The sequence below is a fragment of the Rhinoderma darwinii genome, chromosome 12 (genome assembly GCF_050947455.1).
Source record: "Rhinoderma darwinii isolate aRhiDar2 chromosome 12, aRhiDar2.hap1, whole genome shotgun sequence".
Lineage (NCBI taxonomy): Eukaryota > Metazoa > Chordata > Amphibia > Anura > Rhinodermatidae > Rhinoderma > Rhinoderma darwinii.
The window spans coordinates 77,180,637-77,200,337 of NC_134698.1; the positions used below are offsets into that span (position 1 = coordinate 77,180,637).

General features: G+C 40.2%; 1 protein-coding gene across 4 annotated transcripts in view; it reads left to right on the forward strand.

Moving 5' to 3' along the window:
- Positions 1-19,701, forward strand: part of BMP4 (bone morphogenetic protein 4) — a 272,912-nt gene that overhangs the window by 228,795 nt on the left and 24,416 nt on the right. For all 4 annotated transcript variants that reach the window (XM_075844154.1, XM_075844155.1, XM_075844157.1 and 1 more), the window contains one exon: positions 7,775-7,863. In XM_075844154.1, coding sequence (XP_075700269.1) covers positions 7,775-7,863 — 89 coding nt within the window. The remainder of the gene's footprint in view (positions 1-7,774; positions 7,864-19,701) is intronic.

Here is a 19,701-nt window from a genome sequence, read left to right on the forward strand (position 1 = left end):
ATTTGTGCCCCCCATGTAGATTTATACACTTTCCGATTTTACCCTCTCCGACTCTTCTTTCTTATTTCATTCCTCTCCCCCCTAGAAAAGGCACAAAAAAGTAGCATTCCTAGCCAGTGACTACTCATTCTAATTTTAAAAACAGAGACCTAGTAATTGTGTTGATTGTTTTGCAGCCAAAGGCAGGAACAGGGAATTTTCAGCATTTACCTCCAGGAACATGGTCACAATCCCTTATTTTTGTACATATAAATAATGAAAATTTTCGGAAAGCGCTCAACAATGTGTTTCAGTATGGTAGTACTGTGATAATGACTCTGTGTATTCTGTGAATATTGCAGCAATTCTGTAGGATGTTCAGGCTGTCTGTTTACTACCAATGAGCAACTTAAGAGCTATGGTACAACACTCGCTCATTTAGAGGCTTCTTCCTCTGTTTGCGGGGTCTCATGTCCTCATGATAACATTTCCTTGTAAACTGATGGACTAATTTCTATATTGGGATAGCCATACTTTTTTTTTCCGTTCAAGAGGGTTGTCTCATCAGAGATCACATCAGGGGCCGCACCCCAGAAGGGGTTATCATCTGACCGTCCTGGGTCTCGCTCCCGGCATCCGTTAAACAGCTGATTTCTCAGTTTTAAGCCGCGACTAGCCAAACATTGGCCCTGTGGCGGCCACTGCAGGGGAATAGTAGTATTACATGCTTGCCTTTCAGATGAATGGCCATCCTTGTAATACAATGATGGTTCAAGCCCACTAGAACGGGAGCCACTCGTCTCAGAGCAGCTGTCCGTTATGGCTCATAGCAGGGAGGGGGCATATTGACAGGGGTTGTCTTCATGAATCGACCCTTTTAACTGCTTTACCTTATTCATCTCTAAGACTAGAGGGGGAATTTATTAAGACTGGTGTTTCATAGGCCTGTCTTAAACCGCAGTTCATCAGAGTGAAATGCGCTCGCCTCGGGCAGTCCTAAAAATAGAAAATGAAATAATAGATTGCGTGGATTTGAATTATAATTTGCACCATCTCCTGTCTTTAAAAATGTTAAATCCGTCAAACTTTTTGGCTACGTCCCTGACGCCCTCTTTTTAGAAAGAGAAAAGTTGCAGAATATTGCGAAAATATGACGTGCCATAATTTGCAACGTTTTTGCACCACAAAACTGGCGCAAATGCCTAAACAAATTCCTGCGTAGATATATGGTGCCCAAATAGGTTGGCTCATCAGATGACCGGGCAAAGATGAAGCCATATATAGGGAAGATGTTACCTACCATCAATCCACCCCTGGGCAATATCTATTCATTCTTGTTAGTGGCACCTAGTGGTCATTAAACAAAGAAATTAAAAAAAAAAATTAAACTTTTTCAATTTAGAGTTACATGCCCATATGGTCCAAATCAGGACCAGTAAATCTATATGATGTTGACTGGGGTAGGAGGCGTAACTTACCCACTTGGATTGTTGAGGTCAGGCGCATTTTTAAATGGAAGAAAATAAAGTTTCATGAAAAAGTTTAAATCCCCTTTAACACTTTCCATTTTTGAGAAATGTATGACGTAATTAATTAACCCTTCAGTGTTTAAAAAAATTAAAATAAAAAGTAAAAGCTTTGAAAGTCATATTAGTGTTTGAAATGGACAGGAATGTACATGCTGACATCAAAGTGGACCAGTCTGTGTGATCTGCCCAGATGTCATCTGACCTGCCATCTACTGCTTGCCATTACGGTGATAGAACTTTTACAGTTTTCTCAGACGAGAGCCTTAGTCTCCAGTCACCAGACAGCCCTATTTAGTCAAACTTCAAACCGATGCAGAATAGGGATATTGTGGTTAAAAATCACTGGGCGGATTTACTATATTTTAATGAAATCTATGGTTTACACTTAAAGAGGCTCTGTCACCAGATTCTCAAATCCCTATCTCCTATTGCATGTGATCGGCGCTGCAATGTAGATAACAGTAAAGTTTTTAGTTTTTTTTAAAAACGTTCATTTTTGGCCAAGTTATGAGCTATTTTATATATATGCAAATGAGCTTTGAAATGGACAATTGGGCGTTTTTTTTTTCGTTATGTCCAACTGGGCGTGTATTGTGTTTTTAACTGGGCGTGTTTACGTGTATGACGCTGACCAATCAGTGACCAGTCAGCGTCATACACTCATCTCCATTGATTTACACAGCAGCGATGTGCAGCCACATACACAGAGATTAACGTTAATCAAGTATCCTGATAATGAATACACATGAAATCCAGCCTGGACATCATGTGTATTCAGAATCCTGACACTTCTGAATCTTTTCTGTGAGATTCCTGCAAGCCACTCGTAATCTCGCGAGATTACAGAGGTAAACGAGATTTCGTTTCCCTTGCTGGAAATCTCAAAGAAAAGAGTCAGAAGTATCAGGATTCTGAATACACATGACGTCCAGGCTGGATTTCATGTGTATTCATTATCAGGACACTCGATTAACGTTAATCTGTGTTTATGTGGCTGCACATCGCTGCTGTGTTAGGGTATGTTCACACGATGAGAGGCATTTACGTGTGAAAAGACAGACTGTTAACAGCTGCCTCGTTTCACACGTAAATGCTCCTCCTCGCATTTTGCGAGCCGTCTGAGACGCTTGTAAATCTTGAGCTGTGCTTCATTGAGTTCAATGAAGAACAGCTCAAATTACGTGCCAAAGAAGTGCCCTGCACTTCTTTGCCGAGGCAGTCAATTTACACGTCAAACGTCAGCTGTCAAACGACGACGCGAAAATTACAGGTCGTCTGCACAATACGTCGGCAAACCCATTCAAATGAATGGGCAGATGTTTGCCAACGTATTGTAGCCCTATTTTCAGACGTAAAACGAGGCATAATACGCCTCGTTTACGCCTGAAAATAGGTCGTGTGAACCCAGCCTAAATGATGAGTGTATGACGCTGACTGGTCACTGATTGGTCAGCGTCATACACGTAAACACGTCCAGTTAAAAACACAATACACGACCAGTTCGACATAAATGGCCAAAAATGAACGTTTTTTAAAAAACAAAACGTTACTGTTATCTACATTGCAGCGCCGATCACATGCAATAGGAGATAGGGATTTGAGAATCTGGTGACAGAGCCTCTTTAAGGTAAGGACATAGATGGCGGCTGCTCACTTGAAGGAGACCTACCAGAATAAATTCATAGAAGGACTTTTTAGTGTACATTAAATATTTCTGTGTTGAGATATGATACATTTAATTTAAAGGCCAAAAGCCTGAGGCTGAGAGGCTACAATGATAATATTTCTTTCAGGCGCACGGTTGTCATGGAAACCTTGTGTGAAATCAAATGAGCATTAATATTAATGTTCAGGCTCTGTGCACATTACGTTTTGGCCCTACTTTAGCGTATATGTTGACAAAACTAACGAAGTACACGATAAACGTGTCGATAGGGCTCCATTAGCCCGACAGAGGTCAAATGAACGTTCTTTTGGCCTCCGACCAGTTGATTTTAAATAGTATACCTTTCTTTTAATTGAAGGATGGAATTGCGTAGTAGACTATGCTCTTCCATCCTGAGGGATCTTGTAAAAAAAAAAAAAAAGTATTGCGTGCAGTATGTTTTTTTTTAACATGATACTGTATGGCCTACATCACAGGTATACGTTTAACGTATACATCATAGGCTTTTTAAGACGTAAACATTACATTCTACTCTATGGGCGACTAATGCGTTAAACGGATGCCTAACAGTGGCATCTGTAACTCATAACTATAATGGTATCTGTTTAACGTATAATTCTTGAACAGGGTCATGAGAGTTTATGAAGTATACATGATTCTAACAGGTACAATTAAACTCTATGGTAACGACTGCCACTGTTAAGGCATCAGCCTAAGTTGAATGTATACGTCAGAAGCTTTTCCCGGCGTATAAGTTAAATATAGGACAAAAATGTGATGTGCACAGAGCCTTACACATATACACAGTTGTAGCTGTTGATGTAGATATCCAGATCTCCATAACAACTTTGCACCCGCGAGAAATCAGAGGGGGACATACTATCTTCAGAATCTCTCAGTAGTGGAGCCTCAGGCTTTGGGCCTGTAACTTCAATGTATCATATCTCAACATAGAAGTATATTTCACATTTTTATTGTACCCCAAATGGCCTTTTATGAATTCCCTTTAGTAGGTTGCCTTTAAGCTCGCTTGACAGCCAGACAAGTATTTATCAGGTCACATAGGGAGTGAATATTGGAAGCACTTGATAGTGTATACAGAGAATTCACAGCATGTTGAAAAATCTCTGTACTTTACTGCCCTGAATGAATGGATGCCCTGTGTATATAAATGTCTGAGGAGGACAGGTGTTTCATGAGCGTTTTGATGTCTGTGCATGTATGGGACACTTTTATGACGTGATGGAAATGTTGCAGATTTTTCGTGCAGATTTGCGCCGGAAAATCTTCAGCACAATAAAGTACAAGGCATGTATATCAGATTTAAACAAATCTCATCTACATGCTGCAGAAATTTTCCATGTTTAAATTGACCTGCATTACAGATTTTGAAATCAGCAGAATGACTTTATCTGATGCAGAATTTGTTTCAGATTTTACCCATTGACTTCAATGGGAAAGTCCAAATCCGCAATTAAATCTGCAAACATTGTATTGTAGATTTTGTCGCAGGTTACCTGCAAGCCTCACCAAAACCACAATTGCGCATTGACAAAATCTCTTAAAATAAACTCTGATAAATAACTTAAATATTAAATGAATCTTCAGTAACTAATGATATCTTTTCCAATTTTATATTGTTTCTCCCTACTATATATCAGTCATGTGGTTCCTACACGCCTGAGCGATCTTAGGCCTCATGTACACAGCTTGTCCGGTGGCACACGGAGTCTCTACAGTTCTGTATGTCGCTGTATTCTTACCTAAACACAATACTTCTAGGGGAGAATGTCTTCATAATACAGCATTCGATGGCCACATTTTTTTCCTCACAGATCCCATACGAAATCAGAGGCATAAGGAGGCAATGTATGGGCTTATAGAATTTTATGGGGGCTGAATTACATATCCGTACAATACAGATCTGTAGCTTAGCCATGTGCATGAGGCCTAAATCATATCTGCACATATAGATATTATTTCAAAAATTATTTCAGCTGTGAACACACGCCAGTTTGTTTGCCACACATTTATATTGATGCATCTGGACTGCTAATGGGAAAAATGGTGGCATTGCCCATCGTGACGAATCAGATTACAGTTGAAATTTCTGAAAGTTTGGCTACAGTGGATCTATACGTAACCTTAATAACGGATATTGTGCCACCGGGTATGCCCTTACTACCTATGTTCTAATTTGCAAAAAAAAAATGCCTGACCTTTACTAGAACTGGATCTTATTTGCAATCAAGTGCAATCATAGTTTATTTAGTCATCATCTGAACGCTGTTGGAAGTGATTTTTTGGGAGGTTTTTGTAATGCAGAGATAGGAAATACTCTATCACAGCTCGCTTCCACATAAAGCTGCAGGGTAAAACTATATGGAAGAATGTCACGTCTCGGGTTCAGTTGTTCTGTAAGTCAATGCAGGCTAGCTGCGGGTGTGGTATCTCTTCAGATACTGAACAGCAAGATCCATAATTCGATTTAACCAATAAGGGTAGTGTTGTGCTATGAAATACATCAGCGATAATCAACAAAGACATTTGCTTGCTGAGAGCTTGTAACAGAATACAGAATGAGTGGACAATATTGCATTTAGCCATCTTTTTCAGATATTTTTTTCTTTGACAGATGTTATAGGTTTTAGTTCTTGGCACCAGAATTTCCACTGGGGATTTTTCATACATAAACTTAGCATGTTTAAGTGAGAAGACAGTTCTGTCCAAAACCAACAGCATGTACATATCATACTTCATTTCGGATTTAATCAAAACTGAACCCATTGCCCGTGAACCAATAAATTATCAATGCATGAGAGTACAGCTACCCAACTGTTTATATCATATTAATGATATCTGATTAAAAAAGGCACATGTGGCGTGGTATAAAAGAGAAATACTTGGCATTCGTGTTATGTGTGATTTCCACCATGTGTTCCCATAAATCTTCAATTTCCATACATTGAAGAAAACCCCTTTATAGGGCTATGTCAGTTTCTGCCACAATTATTAAATAGCAATTTCAGCCAGAAATGTAAAAACTCCTACCTGTTAAAGGGGTTGTCCAGTCCCTAAAAATTGATGTCCTATCCTCAGGATAGGCCATCAATAGCTGATTGGTCAGGGTCCGACTCCTGGGACACGGATGTAGTGTGATCCACAGGTATTGCAGCCTTCATCCCCCCATTCACTTCAATATCTGTGATTCGCAACTACATCTGTGTTGGGGATTCACAGTGAGCAAGTAGAAATGCTGGGGAAGCAGTTTTTACGAGCGCTTCACCCCCTTCAAAACAGCTGATCGGTGGGGGTCCCAGGAGTCTGAACCCTGAGGCCCCTGACTCATCAGCTATTGATGGCCTATCCTTAGGCCATCAATTTTAGAGACTTGGCAAATCCTTTAAAGGTGTTTTCCAAAAATATACAATGATGGCCTAGGATAGACCCCTACTGATCAATGCAGGGGCGGACATATACCATAAGCAGGGGCGTAACTATAGGGGGTGCAGAGGTAGCAGTCACACCCGGGCCCTGGAGCCTGAGGGGGCCCAAAAGCCCCTGAGCCGAATCAGAAGACACCAGTATTATAAATTATATATGGTAGGTGGGGGCCCTGTTATAGATTTTGCATTGGGGCCCCCGGAGTTTCAAGTTACACCTCTGACCATAAGTGCAACCTGTTCAGGCAAAAGGGGCCCACTACTTACATAGTAGTGTTTCCTACTGTCTATAATATCACATGTAAGGGACTACGCTCATTCCCATTTACACTATGTCTGACAATTACTGGTAGAGGGATTCTCTAGAGAGCCATGAATTAGTAGCTTGTTTATGGCTTACAGCCCGCTGTTATCAAATTGGCAATTGGAAATCAAAGGGCCCATAAACTGTTCTTGCACAAGGGCCCTCTGTTAGGGGCCACTCCTGGATCAATGTGTAATCACTGGTGACCGACCCCCCTAAAACCCCCCTCTATCAGCAGAAAAGAGGTTTATGCGCCTGTCTATGCTACTCAACCCTATTTAAAGAGGCTCTGTCACCAGATTATAAGTGCCATATCTCCTACATAATCTGATTGGCGCTGTAATGTAGAGAACAGTAGTTTTTATTTTGAAAAACAATCATTTTTGACAAAGTTATGAACAATTTTAGATTTATGCTAATTCGTTTCTTAATAGACAACTGGGCGTGTTTTTACTTTTTACCAACTGGGCGTTGTACAGAGGAGTGTATGACGCTGACCAATCAGTGAGCAATCAGCCTCATACACTTCTCATTGTTCCAGCCCCTTTCACTCACTCGAGCGCTTCTGCCCCTTTGTTTTAGCGATTGGTGGGGGTCTCAGTGCTCGGACCCCCACCAATCCAAACTTCTGACATGTCACTATGGCCATGTTAGCAGTTTGTTAAAAGTTTAGTTACCCTTTAACCAAAAATGTATTATTTGTATTATTGTACTGTTATTGTTGCCATCCACTACATTCTAGCAGGTTTTGCAGACTAGAAGTCATGTCTTGTAAATCCACTGTAGCAGTGTGTCAAATTCCAAGAATGCCAAATTTCAGCTCTTAAAATTATATTTCCATTTCTCTCCACAGGGAGCAATCCTCTATCAATTAGAACTTCAGGAATGTCAGTCCTGCTGTCATATGGAATGGACCACCAGTCAGCAAGGAGAAGGAACAAGGTAGGAACCTGGATGTTCGTGTGTGTTACCATCTATAGCAGATATTATACTACAAAATAGAAAGTAATATCATTAAATGTATACGTCTAGTCAAATAAGCTAGTTGTGATGTGACGTCACCAAATTTGGTAATCTTTCTCATCTTTCCATATGCCAAGCTTGCCATTTATATTCAGTGTTAGTGAATCCATCAGAATTATCAGTGCTCACATTTTTTGCTTTTAGAAACACAAAATAAAGATAATATCAGTCTATACACTCGCAATAATAACCTCGTGCAGCAACAGTCTAAAGAAAGGGTCCAATTTCTTAAATTAGTCACAAATAATAAAAGCAACCGTTGCACTCTACCGGTATTCAAGTTAAGGACAAGATTGCACCAAATCTCCAACTCCAGCAAGAGATGTCAATCCCCAAGGTTTGATAACGGCTCTAAGCATCCAGTCCGGAGTGGTCTTATACAAAGCGCATTCACTTCAGTGCAAGACAGATGCAAACGGACATAGTGCAATAAAGCCCAAACGGTTTACAAAGATTCTTGGTGGGATTTATTCATACTCACAACAGTAACTATTTTAAAAAAGCATGTAACAATATTTAAAATCCACGAGCCGTTCCACTAAGACAGCCTGACTTTCGCCAAAGAGCGGCTTCCGGGCGTACATAACATATTAACTGCTAAATTTTCTTACTAGTTGTCTCTAATCTTGAATATTACAGTTATTCATCGTAAGGATAATAGCCTACAGTATATCTTGAGAGAAGGTATAAAAATTCCCTAAATTCAGCAACTACATCCAGCAGATGGCAACTAATACACAGAGTTCTGTTGACACGGAATCATGCAGTAATGATGTTTTTAGTAAACAATCCCTCCCAAAGGACAATACTGATTAAGATGTTTACCAGCCCCTCTTGCAAGATCCCATGACAACATTTCTTATGGTTAGGTAGCTGCTAAATGGCTTTCTTACCTTAAGTGACTAGAGGGGATTGTTGTACAACAATGTGGCTGCAGCTCGCGTGTGAAAGCTTTGAAATGCTCAGTGGCACAAGGACAATACCTCTGTATGGCATTCATTTACGCTTTGCGAGTAATTGTAAAAATTTACCATTTCCATTGTACTTTACTTTTAATTTGGTAGTCAGATGTTTGCATGGATTTATCCAATGAATATGAATCTGAAAATCACAAGCTTTATTGTTGACAGATACATAAGTAGCTGAAAGGAAAACTTTCATTACCCTGTTCAATTCTAGTTACTGGTTTAACACTGACTGAAATTATTTTAGAGCATTGACTCAGTACAGTATTCAGCTACAATAATTGGAACTGTGGCTTGCAGAAAGTTGTGTTCAATCTCAATTAATCTCCCTCTATTCATTTCAAGAATCTCCGGATTTTTACATAAGATGGGACCAATACTTCTGAATTTTTGGTAACTACAATACCTTAGGAGCATAGTTTCATATAGCGGATACCTCCCTGCAACAGCCGGAATCGGAGGTAACTCCGAACCTGGCCGTTTAACCCCTCAGATGCCATGGTCAATAGTGACTGCAGCATCTGAGCGGTTAGACAAAAGTATTGCATGAGCGATCTAACGATCTTATGGTACAGTTACCCAGGGGGACTAAAAAAAAAAAAAAAAGTTACAAAAATATTCTATAAAATGTAAACAAATAAAAATAAACAAACATAATTGGTTTCACCAAATCATAACTATTAAAATATCTTATAGAGTGAATGCGGGAAATGCTGTTTATGGGTCACCTCGCATCCCGAAAAAATGGAATAAAAGGTGATCAAAAAGTCATAAGTATCCCTAAATGGTATAAATAAAAATGTCAGCTTGCCCTGAATAAAACAAAACAATCACACAGCTGTATCGTTGGAAAAATTTACAATTTATGGATCTCCGAAAGTGGCGACACACACATATACATATATATATATATATATATATATATATATATACATATATTTATTTATTTTTTATTTTTTTTAACAAATAGTTTTTATTTTAATAAAAGTAGTAAAACAAACTATATAAATGTATTTGTACTAACCCTCAGAATAAAGTTAATTTGTAATTTTTACCACACAGTGAACGCCGTAAAACCGAAACCCAAAAACTATGATGGAAGCAGTTTTTGTTTTTTTCAATTCTATCCCATAAAATAAGTTTGAAAGGTTTCTCAGTACATTATATGGTACATGAAATTGTACCATTAAAAAACAATCTTGTGCCACAAAAAAAAAACCAGAAGAATGCAGAGGAGAAAGAAACGAAGATTTCCATATCTCGAAGTAAAGTCAACGGCTAGAACACTGCAGCCCCAACATTTAACAAAAATATTGGGTGCCTCAGCTCATGAACCCCCATTAATAACATCTACAAGCATGTACATAAGTGATATCAACCAGTGAAAATTATTGTTTGTATTGTTGCCAGTATCGGTTGTGTGGACTGAATAATCTGTCTGAAGCCTGCCGTACACATTAAATAAGTGTCAGCCAACCGTTTTTCCTCCTGACTTCCCTGTAAACATGCATGCCTGCTGAGCGTGAATGTTTATTTAAGATGAGGAGCAGGGAGCTGCTACTAGACCCTTCTGGCAGCGGCTTATCACCTGTGGGAACAAATAATCGTGTATGTTGAAATCAAACATGCCCAATCCTTATTTACCCCAACATCTTCCATTGGTGGAGAGTCCGGTGGTCCCTAAAACCATTAGATCGTAGACTGATGTTGCCAAAATAGTGTCCAGCCAAATGTATATAGGCACCTTAAAGAGGCTCTGTCACCAGATTATCAAATCCCTATATCCTATTTCATGTGATCGGCGCTGCAATGTAGATAACTGCAAAGTTTTTTGTTTTTTTTTAAAACGATAATTTTTGCCCAAGTTATGAGCAATTTAATATTTATGCAAATTAGCTTTTCAATGGACAACTGGGCGTGTTTTCTCGTTTTACCAACTGGGCGTGTATTGTGTTTTTACCAACTCGGCGTTGTGAATAGAAGTGTATGACGCTGACGAATCAGCATCATACACTTCTCATCGTTCCCACCCAGCTTCTTTCACTTCAGAAATACAGCGTGACGTCACCCACAGGTCCTTCAACATTGTCGTCGGACAAAGAAGATACATCGGCTCCAGGCGTCCAAAAGGTTAATGTGCTCGTCTCTAGGGAGTTTGCTATGCTTACCTGACACGGTGATGCTGCTGCAGATTCAACTCTACTCTGACGCCTGGAGCTGATGCGTCTTCTCTCTTCCGACGCCAAGGTTGAAGGACCTGTGGGTGACGTCATCATTCCCAGCCAGCTTCTTTCACTGCAGACAAACAGCGTGACGTCACCCACAGGTCCTTCAACCTTGGCGTCGGAAGAGAGAAGACACATCCGCTCCAGGCGTCAGAGAGTACAGTTGAATTTGCAGCAGCATCTCCATGTGCAGGTAAGCATAGCAAACTCCCTAGAGACTAGCATATTAACCTTTTGGATGCCTGGAGCCGATGTATCTTCTTTGTCAGACGACAAGATTGAAGGACATGTGGGTGACGTCACGCTGTGTCTGCTGTGAAAGAAGCTGGGTGGGAACGATTAGAAGTGTATGATGCTGATTTGTCAGCGTCATACACTTCTATTCACAACGCCCAGTTGGTAATAACACAATACACGACCAGTTGGTAAAACGAGAAAACACGCCCAGTTGGTAAAACGAGAAAACACTCCCAGTTGTCCATTGAAAAGCTAATTTGCATAAATATAAAATTGCTCATAACTTGGGCAAAAATGATCGTTTTTCAAAAAAACAAAAACAACTTTGCTGTTATCTACATTGCAGCGCCCATCACATTCAATAGGAGATAGGGATTTGCTAATCTGGTGACAGAGCCTCTTTAAGGCAAACTTTACACATGTTTAAATTTCCGTTTATTAACCTAGCCATACATGGGGCATTTAAGAGCTAAGCATAAACTGGTAGTTGACTCACCAATAGTTATTGAGACTATTGCTATTCCTCAGATTAAGGAAAGGAAAAATATCTGGTGCCATTACACAGAGATTTTTCATCATGGTGGATTGTTTTGATATCGCCTGCCTACTTTTAACGCTATTGATTTGAAATGAAACTTTAGGCTCCTATTTAAGAGTTTATGTTGTAGGGTCAGCATAAGGCTACAAAGACATATAAACATTCCATGTGAGAGTTTGTTTCTTTAGAGGAAACCTGAACGCTTTTGTCTAGATGTTGGGTAGGTCAGTACTCACTACATGTGATTTGTGAAATATAGAAAGTGATAGTCGTGCGGTTTATAAGCCCCTGTCACATTGGCCGGCACCTGCCGTTGACCATGTTGATCTGGTTTTTCATATTTTAAGTTGTCTATAGTAAATTCCATTGTTATCTGAGTAATGATGTCATAACTTAGTGACCTCTAATGTCTCCATGTTACTGGAAATACATTTGGAGACTAAAGCAGTGATGTCGTTTGTGTGAAGTGGTGACCTATTGGGAAAGTATTCTTTATTGGGTTGTGTCGATAAAGATGTTCGGAAACGTCCGTCCCTTTAAGATTACCATGACCACTAGTCTAGCTTCTGGGCGGTTCTGGTTTTAGTTGTTGAGCCTATTCCACTTCTGTGTCTTCCTATCAGATTGAAGGGTGGAGTATTTAAATCTGGGTTGGTTCTGTTTTCTTTGTGATTTTCCTTGTTTCCATGTGTTTGATCAAGCTACCAACTATACCCTGTACCTTTTGACTATTTGCACCTTTTGGAACTGGACCTCGGCTTGTCTCTGGATTGCCCTTTGCTTACTGATTTGGACTTTTTTTTTTATCCCGGCTGGTTTTGACCTCTGCAATCTCTGATATCCACTAGATTTGTGATTTGGACTTTCTGTTTACCCTCGGACTGTCTCGTTATCTGCTCTGGTATTGCCTGCATTGCACCTCTTATCCAACACCGAATTCTGTTAAAACGACCTGGGTTCTATGCTGCAAAGTCCAACCTGTTTTACGGTGGGCTCTTGCGAAAACCATAGAGTAGCCTTAGATTCTGTTGATCAGAGTTGTGTCGGATTTGGGGTTGCGGATTTATTTGCACGCTCACTCCTGACAGTCTCCAGCAGCCTTTGGGGAATCGCTCACCTACCAATTCCATAAACTTCCACCCTGGGAATTACTCAACTGGTGATTCTATAACAAAAGACATTTTCAAGACATCTCATACAATAATTTAATGAACGTCAGGTAGCATAAGAATTAATATTCCTCCTTAGGATATTAAAAGTAAACTCTTGCTCCATGACTGATATAGAAGACTTGCTAAAGCCTTAAAATTGGTCATTGATGGTTTATTCTTATATTTCATAGTAACAGTTCTCTTCTCTACTTGACAAAATTGTTCAAATATTTTGTAGAACAATTAGATCTGCCCAATTTTCAATATTACCTAGAAAGTATATTGTGCAAGGGTAATGTGCTATTATCACCAAGTTGGTTTGTAGAAATTGTATATATATTTTCTTCACCGTGCATTTTGTATATGCCTCATTAAATGTTATGGTAAAATGCAAACAAAACAACCTTTTACCCTTACATAAGATAATATTCCCTTTAGATCCTGAATTTTACTATTGATGGTATTGTTTAGTAAGACCACTGCATTTGCGGTCATAACATTGTGCTTCCCTGGGGGGATAGATTTACAGTAACTCCAATCTGAAGGTCCTGTAGCCGGATTATACCAACACGAGGTTTTGTAAACACTCTGTAACAAAGACTACATATTAGCATTGTAATCTCTCCAGGAGAGACAGAAAAAGAGTGTTAGCTACTCGGCTTTTACTAAAACCTCTCGAAGGAATGGCTGAAATGCAAGTGAATTGTGTAACAGCTACTGAAAGCAAGAGCTAATGTTAACATGAAGACTTGAATGACTAAGCAAGCTGGCCCTACTGATTATAGGTAAACCGCAGGGCTCAGACATGCTTTTTTCCCCCTTGCTGGTTCATGACAAAACATTAGTCACCTCATTCATTGGGATTACTCAAGGGATGAAACACTAGCTGCTCAGGCCACTGGCTATGCATCCATACCTGGGACTAATTATTATAAAATAAAGAATTGATCGAATCACGTTAGGAAATTGACAAGCCACAAGAATGAAAGGTCAGCACTGCAAAACCAAAGTTAATGCTTAATAAACTGACCCTCGCCCCACTAATGGAAGATATTTACATAGCTGCAAAATCAAATCTTCTTGAGGGCCATTAATAGACCACACTGTGGATACTGTGTTTCATAGTCAAAAAGTTTGCTATGTACAAAGGATTAAAACTATAGAAATACAAAAGCTCAACAAGCAAAAGGGGATTACTATAAGAAGAAGAAATCTAAATTATTATTTTTTTATTTTTAACTTCAAATTTTGTACTACAAAGAAATGAAAATTATTAAAGGCTATATCCAGGCTGATGGATGTGCAGATAACATGGATGATAGGACATTATTCAAAAGACTGAATGGCCCAACATTTTCTCACTAAACGTGGCCCTCAAGTTTTTCTCTCCCTAGTTACTGAAAATTGGAGAATGGCGAACCATATGCAGATTTACATCATCCATGGAATAGGGTCAAACTGAGCTGTCCTCCATCTCTGCAGTCCCTACAAAAATGATAACTGTTCATGTATCCCTTTGCTGATTACATTTTGACCCCTATATGGGGGATTTCCTGATATATGGGCTTTGCTCTATTATAGTGGTCACTTGGCAAACAAAACATGTATGAAACAAATAGGCGCTTGCTGTTTTTGTCTATTTTTACATACGGTTTTCTGTAGGTGTATTATTTCGTTTAATTTATTCAGGGCCAGTATAGTCATTCGTGTAAGAATATAGATGTTATATTTCTTATCTGTCCCAGATATCTTTTTTTGTTGTCCCTGTTTCATTGCTTTACAAAAAATGAGGCAGTATGATATGTATGAACATTAATATAGATTTACAATTCAGCCATATCTGGCTTGTCCTTGTCTGACCTCACCAAAACCAATTATAGCTATATAATTGTAACAATAGCCCCGTGAGGTCTGGTTTGCCTTAAGAACATTTTAGCTCTCACTTACTTGACCTAATAACCCATTTCCCTTTAGGGCTTCATCTAAGTTTCATATAACTTCCTTACCTTTTGAGAAGACCACCGTATGGTCCACGTCAGCGACAAAGATGATTAATGCCTTTTTTTCTTTTTTCTAACTAAAGTTCTGCACCTGCAAATATTTTCCAATTTTCAAGTATGAGCCTACGTCATACAGGATACCTGCAAAGTGACAAATGTGTGATGTGTGCAACATGGAATTGTTACTAATGTGCTCCTGTCTGACATAATATCATTATCCTCGAATCTATGTATAGTTCTATCTAATACCTATATGATATGTGAAGTCATAGACTTAAGGTACTTTTACACCGGACAATTTTGGCGGATCAACGAGACAGCTCGCTGATCGGCGTGCGTTTGCTCCTTTCACAAGGTGCTAGCATGGGGACGAGCGGTCGTTGCTCCGATCGCTCGTCCCCATACATTTCTATAGTGTTTGGCAGCGCGCCTCCCTGTTTACACACCAAGATGTGCTGCCGACCACGATAATATTTTGAGCATTTAAAATGATACGATCAGCTGTTGAACGAGCGTTTGATTGTTCATCTGGTGATCGCTGCCCTGTTTACGCAAGGCAATTATCGGGAATGAGCCTTCTGTGATCACTTATTTGCCCGATAATTGGCCAGTCTAAAAGGGCCTTAAAGGGGTTTCCCATGAGGGACATTAATGACATATCGACAGGATATTAAAAAAAATAATTGTTTTTGGAATGTGTTAATAAAAGACTTTTACACCTTTGCCATACGGATGCCGTCCTCAAGTTTTTTTGCATCAATTGATTGTCCAGAAGGGATCACTGGACTTGGAAGTTGCATCCCGTTGAAATTGAGTGGAGATATTCCGACCAAGTGAGTGCTGTGGATAACCAGTATACTATATACACAGGATATGTCATAAATGTCAGATAGATTCGGGTCCCACCTCTGGGACCCGCACCTATCTCTAGAACGGGGCCCCCTAAACCCCGTTCTGCACTCTGTGTTGCGACAGAAGCAGGTGATGGTCAGGAGTTATGAAAACAGCGTAGCTTGCTGAGCTATGCTGTTTCCGTAAAACCCATAAAACCGAATGGTAGTTACAGAAACAGCGTAGCTCACATGCTTCTGTAACTGACATTCACTACTATGGGAGTTACGGAAACCGCGTAGCTCAGCGAGCTACGCTGTTTTCATAACTTCTGACCATACAACCAGGAAGTGGCCAGGAGGCTGCGAGAGCAGAAAAAGGTAGAACAGGGATTAGGGGGCCTCATTCTACAGATTGGTGCAGGTCCCAGATGTGGGACTTGCATCTATCTGACATCCACAGGATATGTCATAAATATGTCATCAATGTCCCTCATAGAAAAACCCCTTTAAAAGTGTTGTCCACTACTAGACAACTGATGACCGGGACACCCGGACCCCTCACCATTAAGCCGCTCCGACTGCCTACGACACCGGGCGTGCATGCCGTATTGCAGCTCTGCACCTATTCAAGTGAAGACTGCTATGCTATGTACAGAGCCAACTCTTTCCGGCTCTGTACATCGCATAATGGGCCATAACATTTGGTGCCTGGAGGCAGCCCGTGCTGCTTAACGGTGTCGGACCCGCACCGATGATAAACTGATGACCTATCCGGTGGATAGGTCATCAGTTGTTCAGTAGTGGACAACCCCTTTAAGGCTAGTCTACATAGGCTTAATGTTCATGGCTGGTTCTACTTTGTATTAAACTTACAAACTTTACCATCAAAAAGAGATCAAGCAAAAAAAAAAAGAGTACAATGTCAGTCTTTCAAAAAGACAAATAAAAAGCACCTTTTTAATTTTATATTACTTTGGCCTTCCTCCTGCACTAGGAAAAATTGGTGGGGGCGGAGCATGACACGGATTAAAAAAGAGAACATCTCTGTGTCATGCTCCACCCCCTCAGGCCTTCGCTAGACCTAACACAGTGAATCTGTTTCAATGAAAGGGCGCAGCGTCCACAGGTTAGATGTGAAGGAATGAGAACAGTTTAGGGGCCATTTAATAGAACTTTTTCTTTAAAGATGTTATCCGGTGACACAAAATTGGTGGCCTACGCTATTTTCACCTTAATCGCTTACACAGCTCCATACTGCACAACACTGCCTGTCACATTCGTAGCAGTAGTGCACTGTATCACCGCTTTCTCCCATTCACTAGAATGGGAGGAAGCTGCAATACTGTGCACCGCCGCTACGAATATGAGGATGTTGTGCTGCAGCCTCTTTAAACAGCTGATCGGCAGTGCTGCGGAGAATCACACGTTGATTGCCTAATCTAAAGATAGGCAATTAATTTTATTTCACCGGATAACCCCTTTATATAGCAGAAATAACTTCATCGGACAAGCATTTTGCTGCCTGGGTCCAATTATTTGGGGTCCAAAAGCATATAACCCCATCTGAATACGACAGTAAAGCAGATCACTTGTTGCTGGGTGTTTTTCACCATTTTAGGTTATTTCACAAATTATTCACAAATTATTTCACAAATAATATTTAGGCTAGGACTGCATGTCAAAACAACACTGATGGGAACTTTTGCAGTTGTTGCAACTTTTCATTTTGCCACAGAAATTTTCAGTTGCTGTGTAGCCTTAGCCTAAAACGGATTGACTTATCAGTGGCTGTGCCACACCTGTTGAATCCCAGTGGAAACCCAGTGGCTGAGGGTCTGTCAAGCCCCATAGAGATTAAAAGGCATTTGGATTTTGCCTTGGATTTATACCATTTCCGCAGTGGAAAATATCATCAGCGTATGTGCTAAAAGACATGGTCCCTAGACAGCCCTCGGGGCCTTTGCTTGGCTCTGGGTTGACCCTTAAAACCATCAGCCATCAACGGGGTACACAGCTAGCCCCCTCACTGCCTTAATGCTGAAATCACGATTGATTACTGCATTTTAAGGGTTAAAGGACATTTACACGGGACATTCCTAAGAACGCTTGTTTCTCCGATTATTGGCCAAGCACTTGTTTGTTGACTGATCAAATAGTTTATCCAGGCTATAAAATCATGGTTTTTGGCAGTACATCTCCCTCTGATGGGAAGTTGCGATGTAAGCTACTGCATAGGCATACAATGGCATATGTCGCCCCCAAAGAAACCCATTGTAAAAAAAATATATATATATTACGCACGGTATAGATATTTTCTTTTGTATGCCTCTGTATAGGAAAGGACAGGAGACTACTCTTTCCTATACAGTGAAAAAAAAAGTATGCCGACGCCTACTGCCCTGGTGAGTGCCAAAAGGACACTCTTTCGGCATACGTTTGGTGCATGGGGGCTCTGGATACATTTGGCATAAGTGCTGGCCGCTTCCACAGCACGTAGAATGAAAAACATGAAAACACGAAGTGTGAAAAGAACCTTATATGCACACAATTACAGAGATTATATATATCTACCCTCCTCATCTGGGTCCCTCTGGCAGGCAAGTATCGTTCTCAATAAATTGACATAGTGAGACCGCCTCTCCCACCTTGTAGGGTCTAACAGTGTCATTCAATCTTCTTAGGGTCTAGTCGCATTGTGCGGTGAAATCAGTTCATTGCCACAATTACCACCAAATTCAATCAAATTTAAAGTGCGGCAAAAATGCTTCCCTTTTGCTGCGACTTCGCTGTAGTCATGGTATGTGTGGTCACATAACTCTTTTTGTTGCGATTTTCGCAAAAATTGTGGGGAAAGCACACCATTCTGTCATAATTTTTCGAAAATCGCCGCAAAAAACGTGATGTGTAAATATAGTCTAAGACCATGTTCACTGCTCATTGATTTCAATACACCACCCAAATAATAGTTTTTTTTAAAATTAACAAAAGAAGCTAGTCTGTAATGTATATGTATTTACTGTATTTAGGCCAATAAACATGTTTTGTACTCAAGAACATTGTTTACAATTGAATTGACCCTTAATTTCCTTAAATTTTTCTCTCTTCAAAGTATGTATTCACCCTTAGCAGCGATCACAGCAGTGCAAACGTGGGACATTCTGGCGGTCAGCTTGTCTGAAGCTTCAGCTCCTATTAGGGCTTGTCCACACGTAACGGAATTGCTGCAGAAAATTTCTGCAACATTCCCATTAAAACTAAAAATTGAATCTGTGCTGCGATTGGTTGCTATAGGCAAAGTGATGCGGTTTCCGCCTGTGCGGCTTTTACTGGTGAAGCACACTTATTTTGCACATTTCCCCTTTAAAAACCGCACAGACATAAACCGTGTTAATTTTTTCAGTGATTTATTACCAAGCTGTATGTTAAATTTGCCGCATCTTGCAAAACTGTGTAGTGAGGTGTCTAAAACACGCAACAAGTGGCATATAATAAATCTGTCGCAAAGCATGTGTTAGTTTTTTTTTGCATAAATTGAGCCAGAATTCTGGAGCATTTAACTTAGTAAATCTCCCGCATTGAGTGCAGTTAAACCAACCCTCGTCTAAACGCGACAACCACCGCCTCCCCTTTTACTCTCCATGGCCAGGCATGAGCTGCTCCCGAGCTTCTAGAGAAGTGTTCCGGCAGCTGCGATTAATGTATAAAATGGGTTAAAGTGCCGCCCTTTAACTCCAGCTGCCATAGTCACCTGCCTGGAAGTGCCTTTATAGTAATCGCAGCCCTGCCTTGATGCAGATGTTAACAAAGC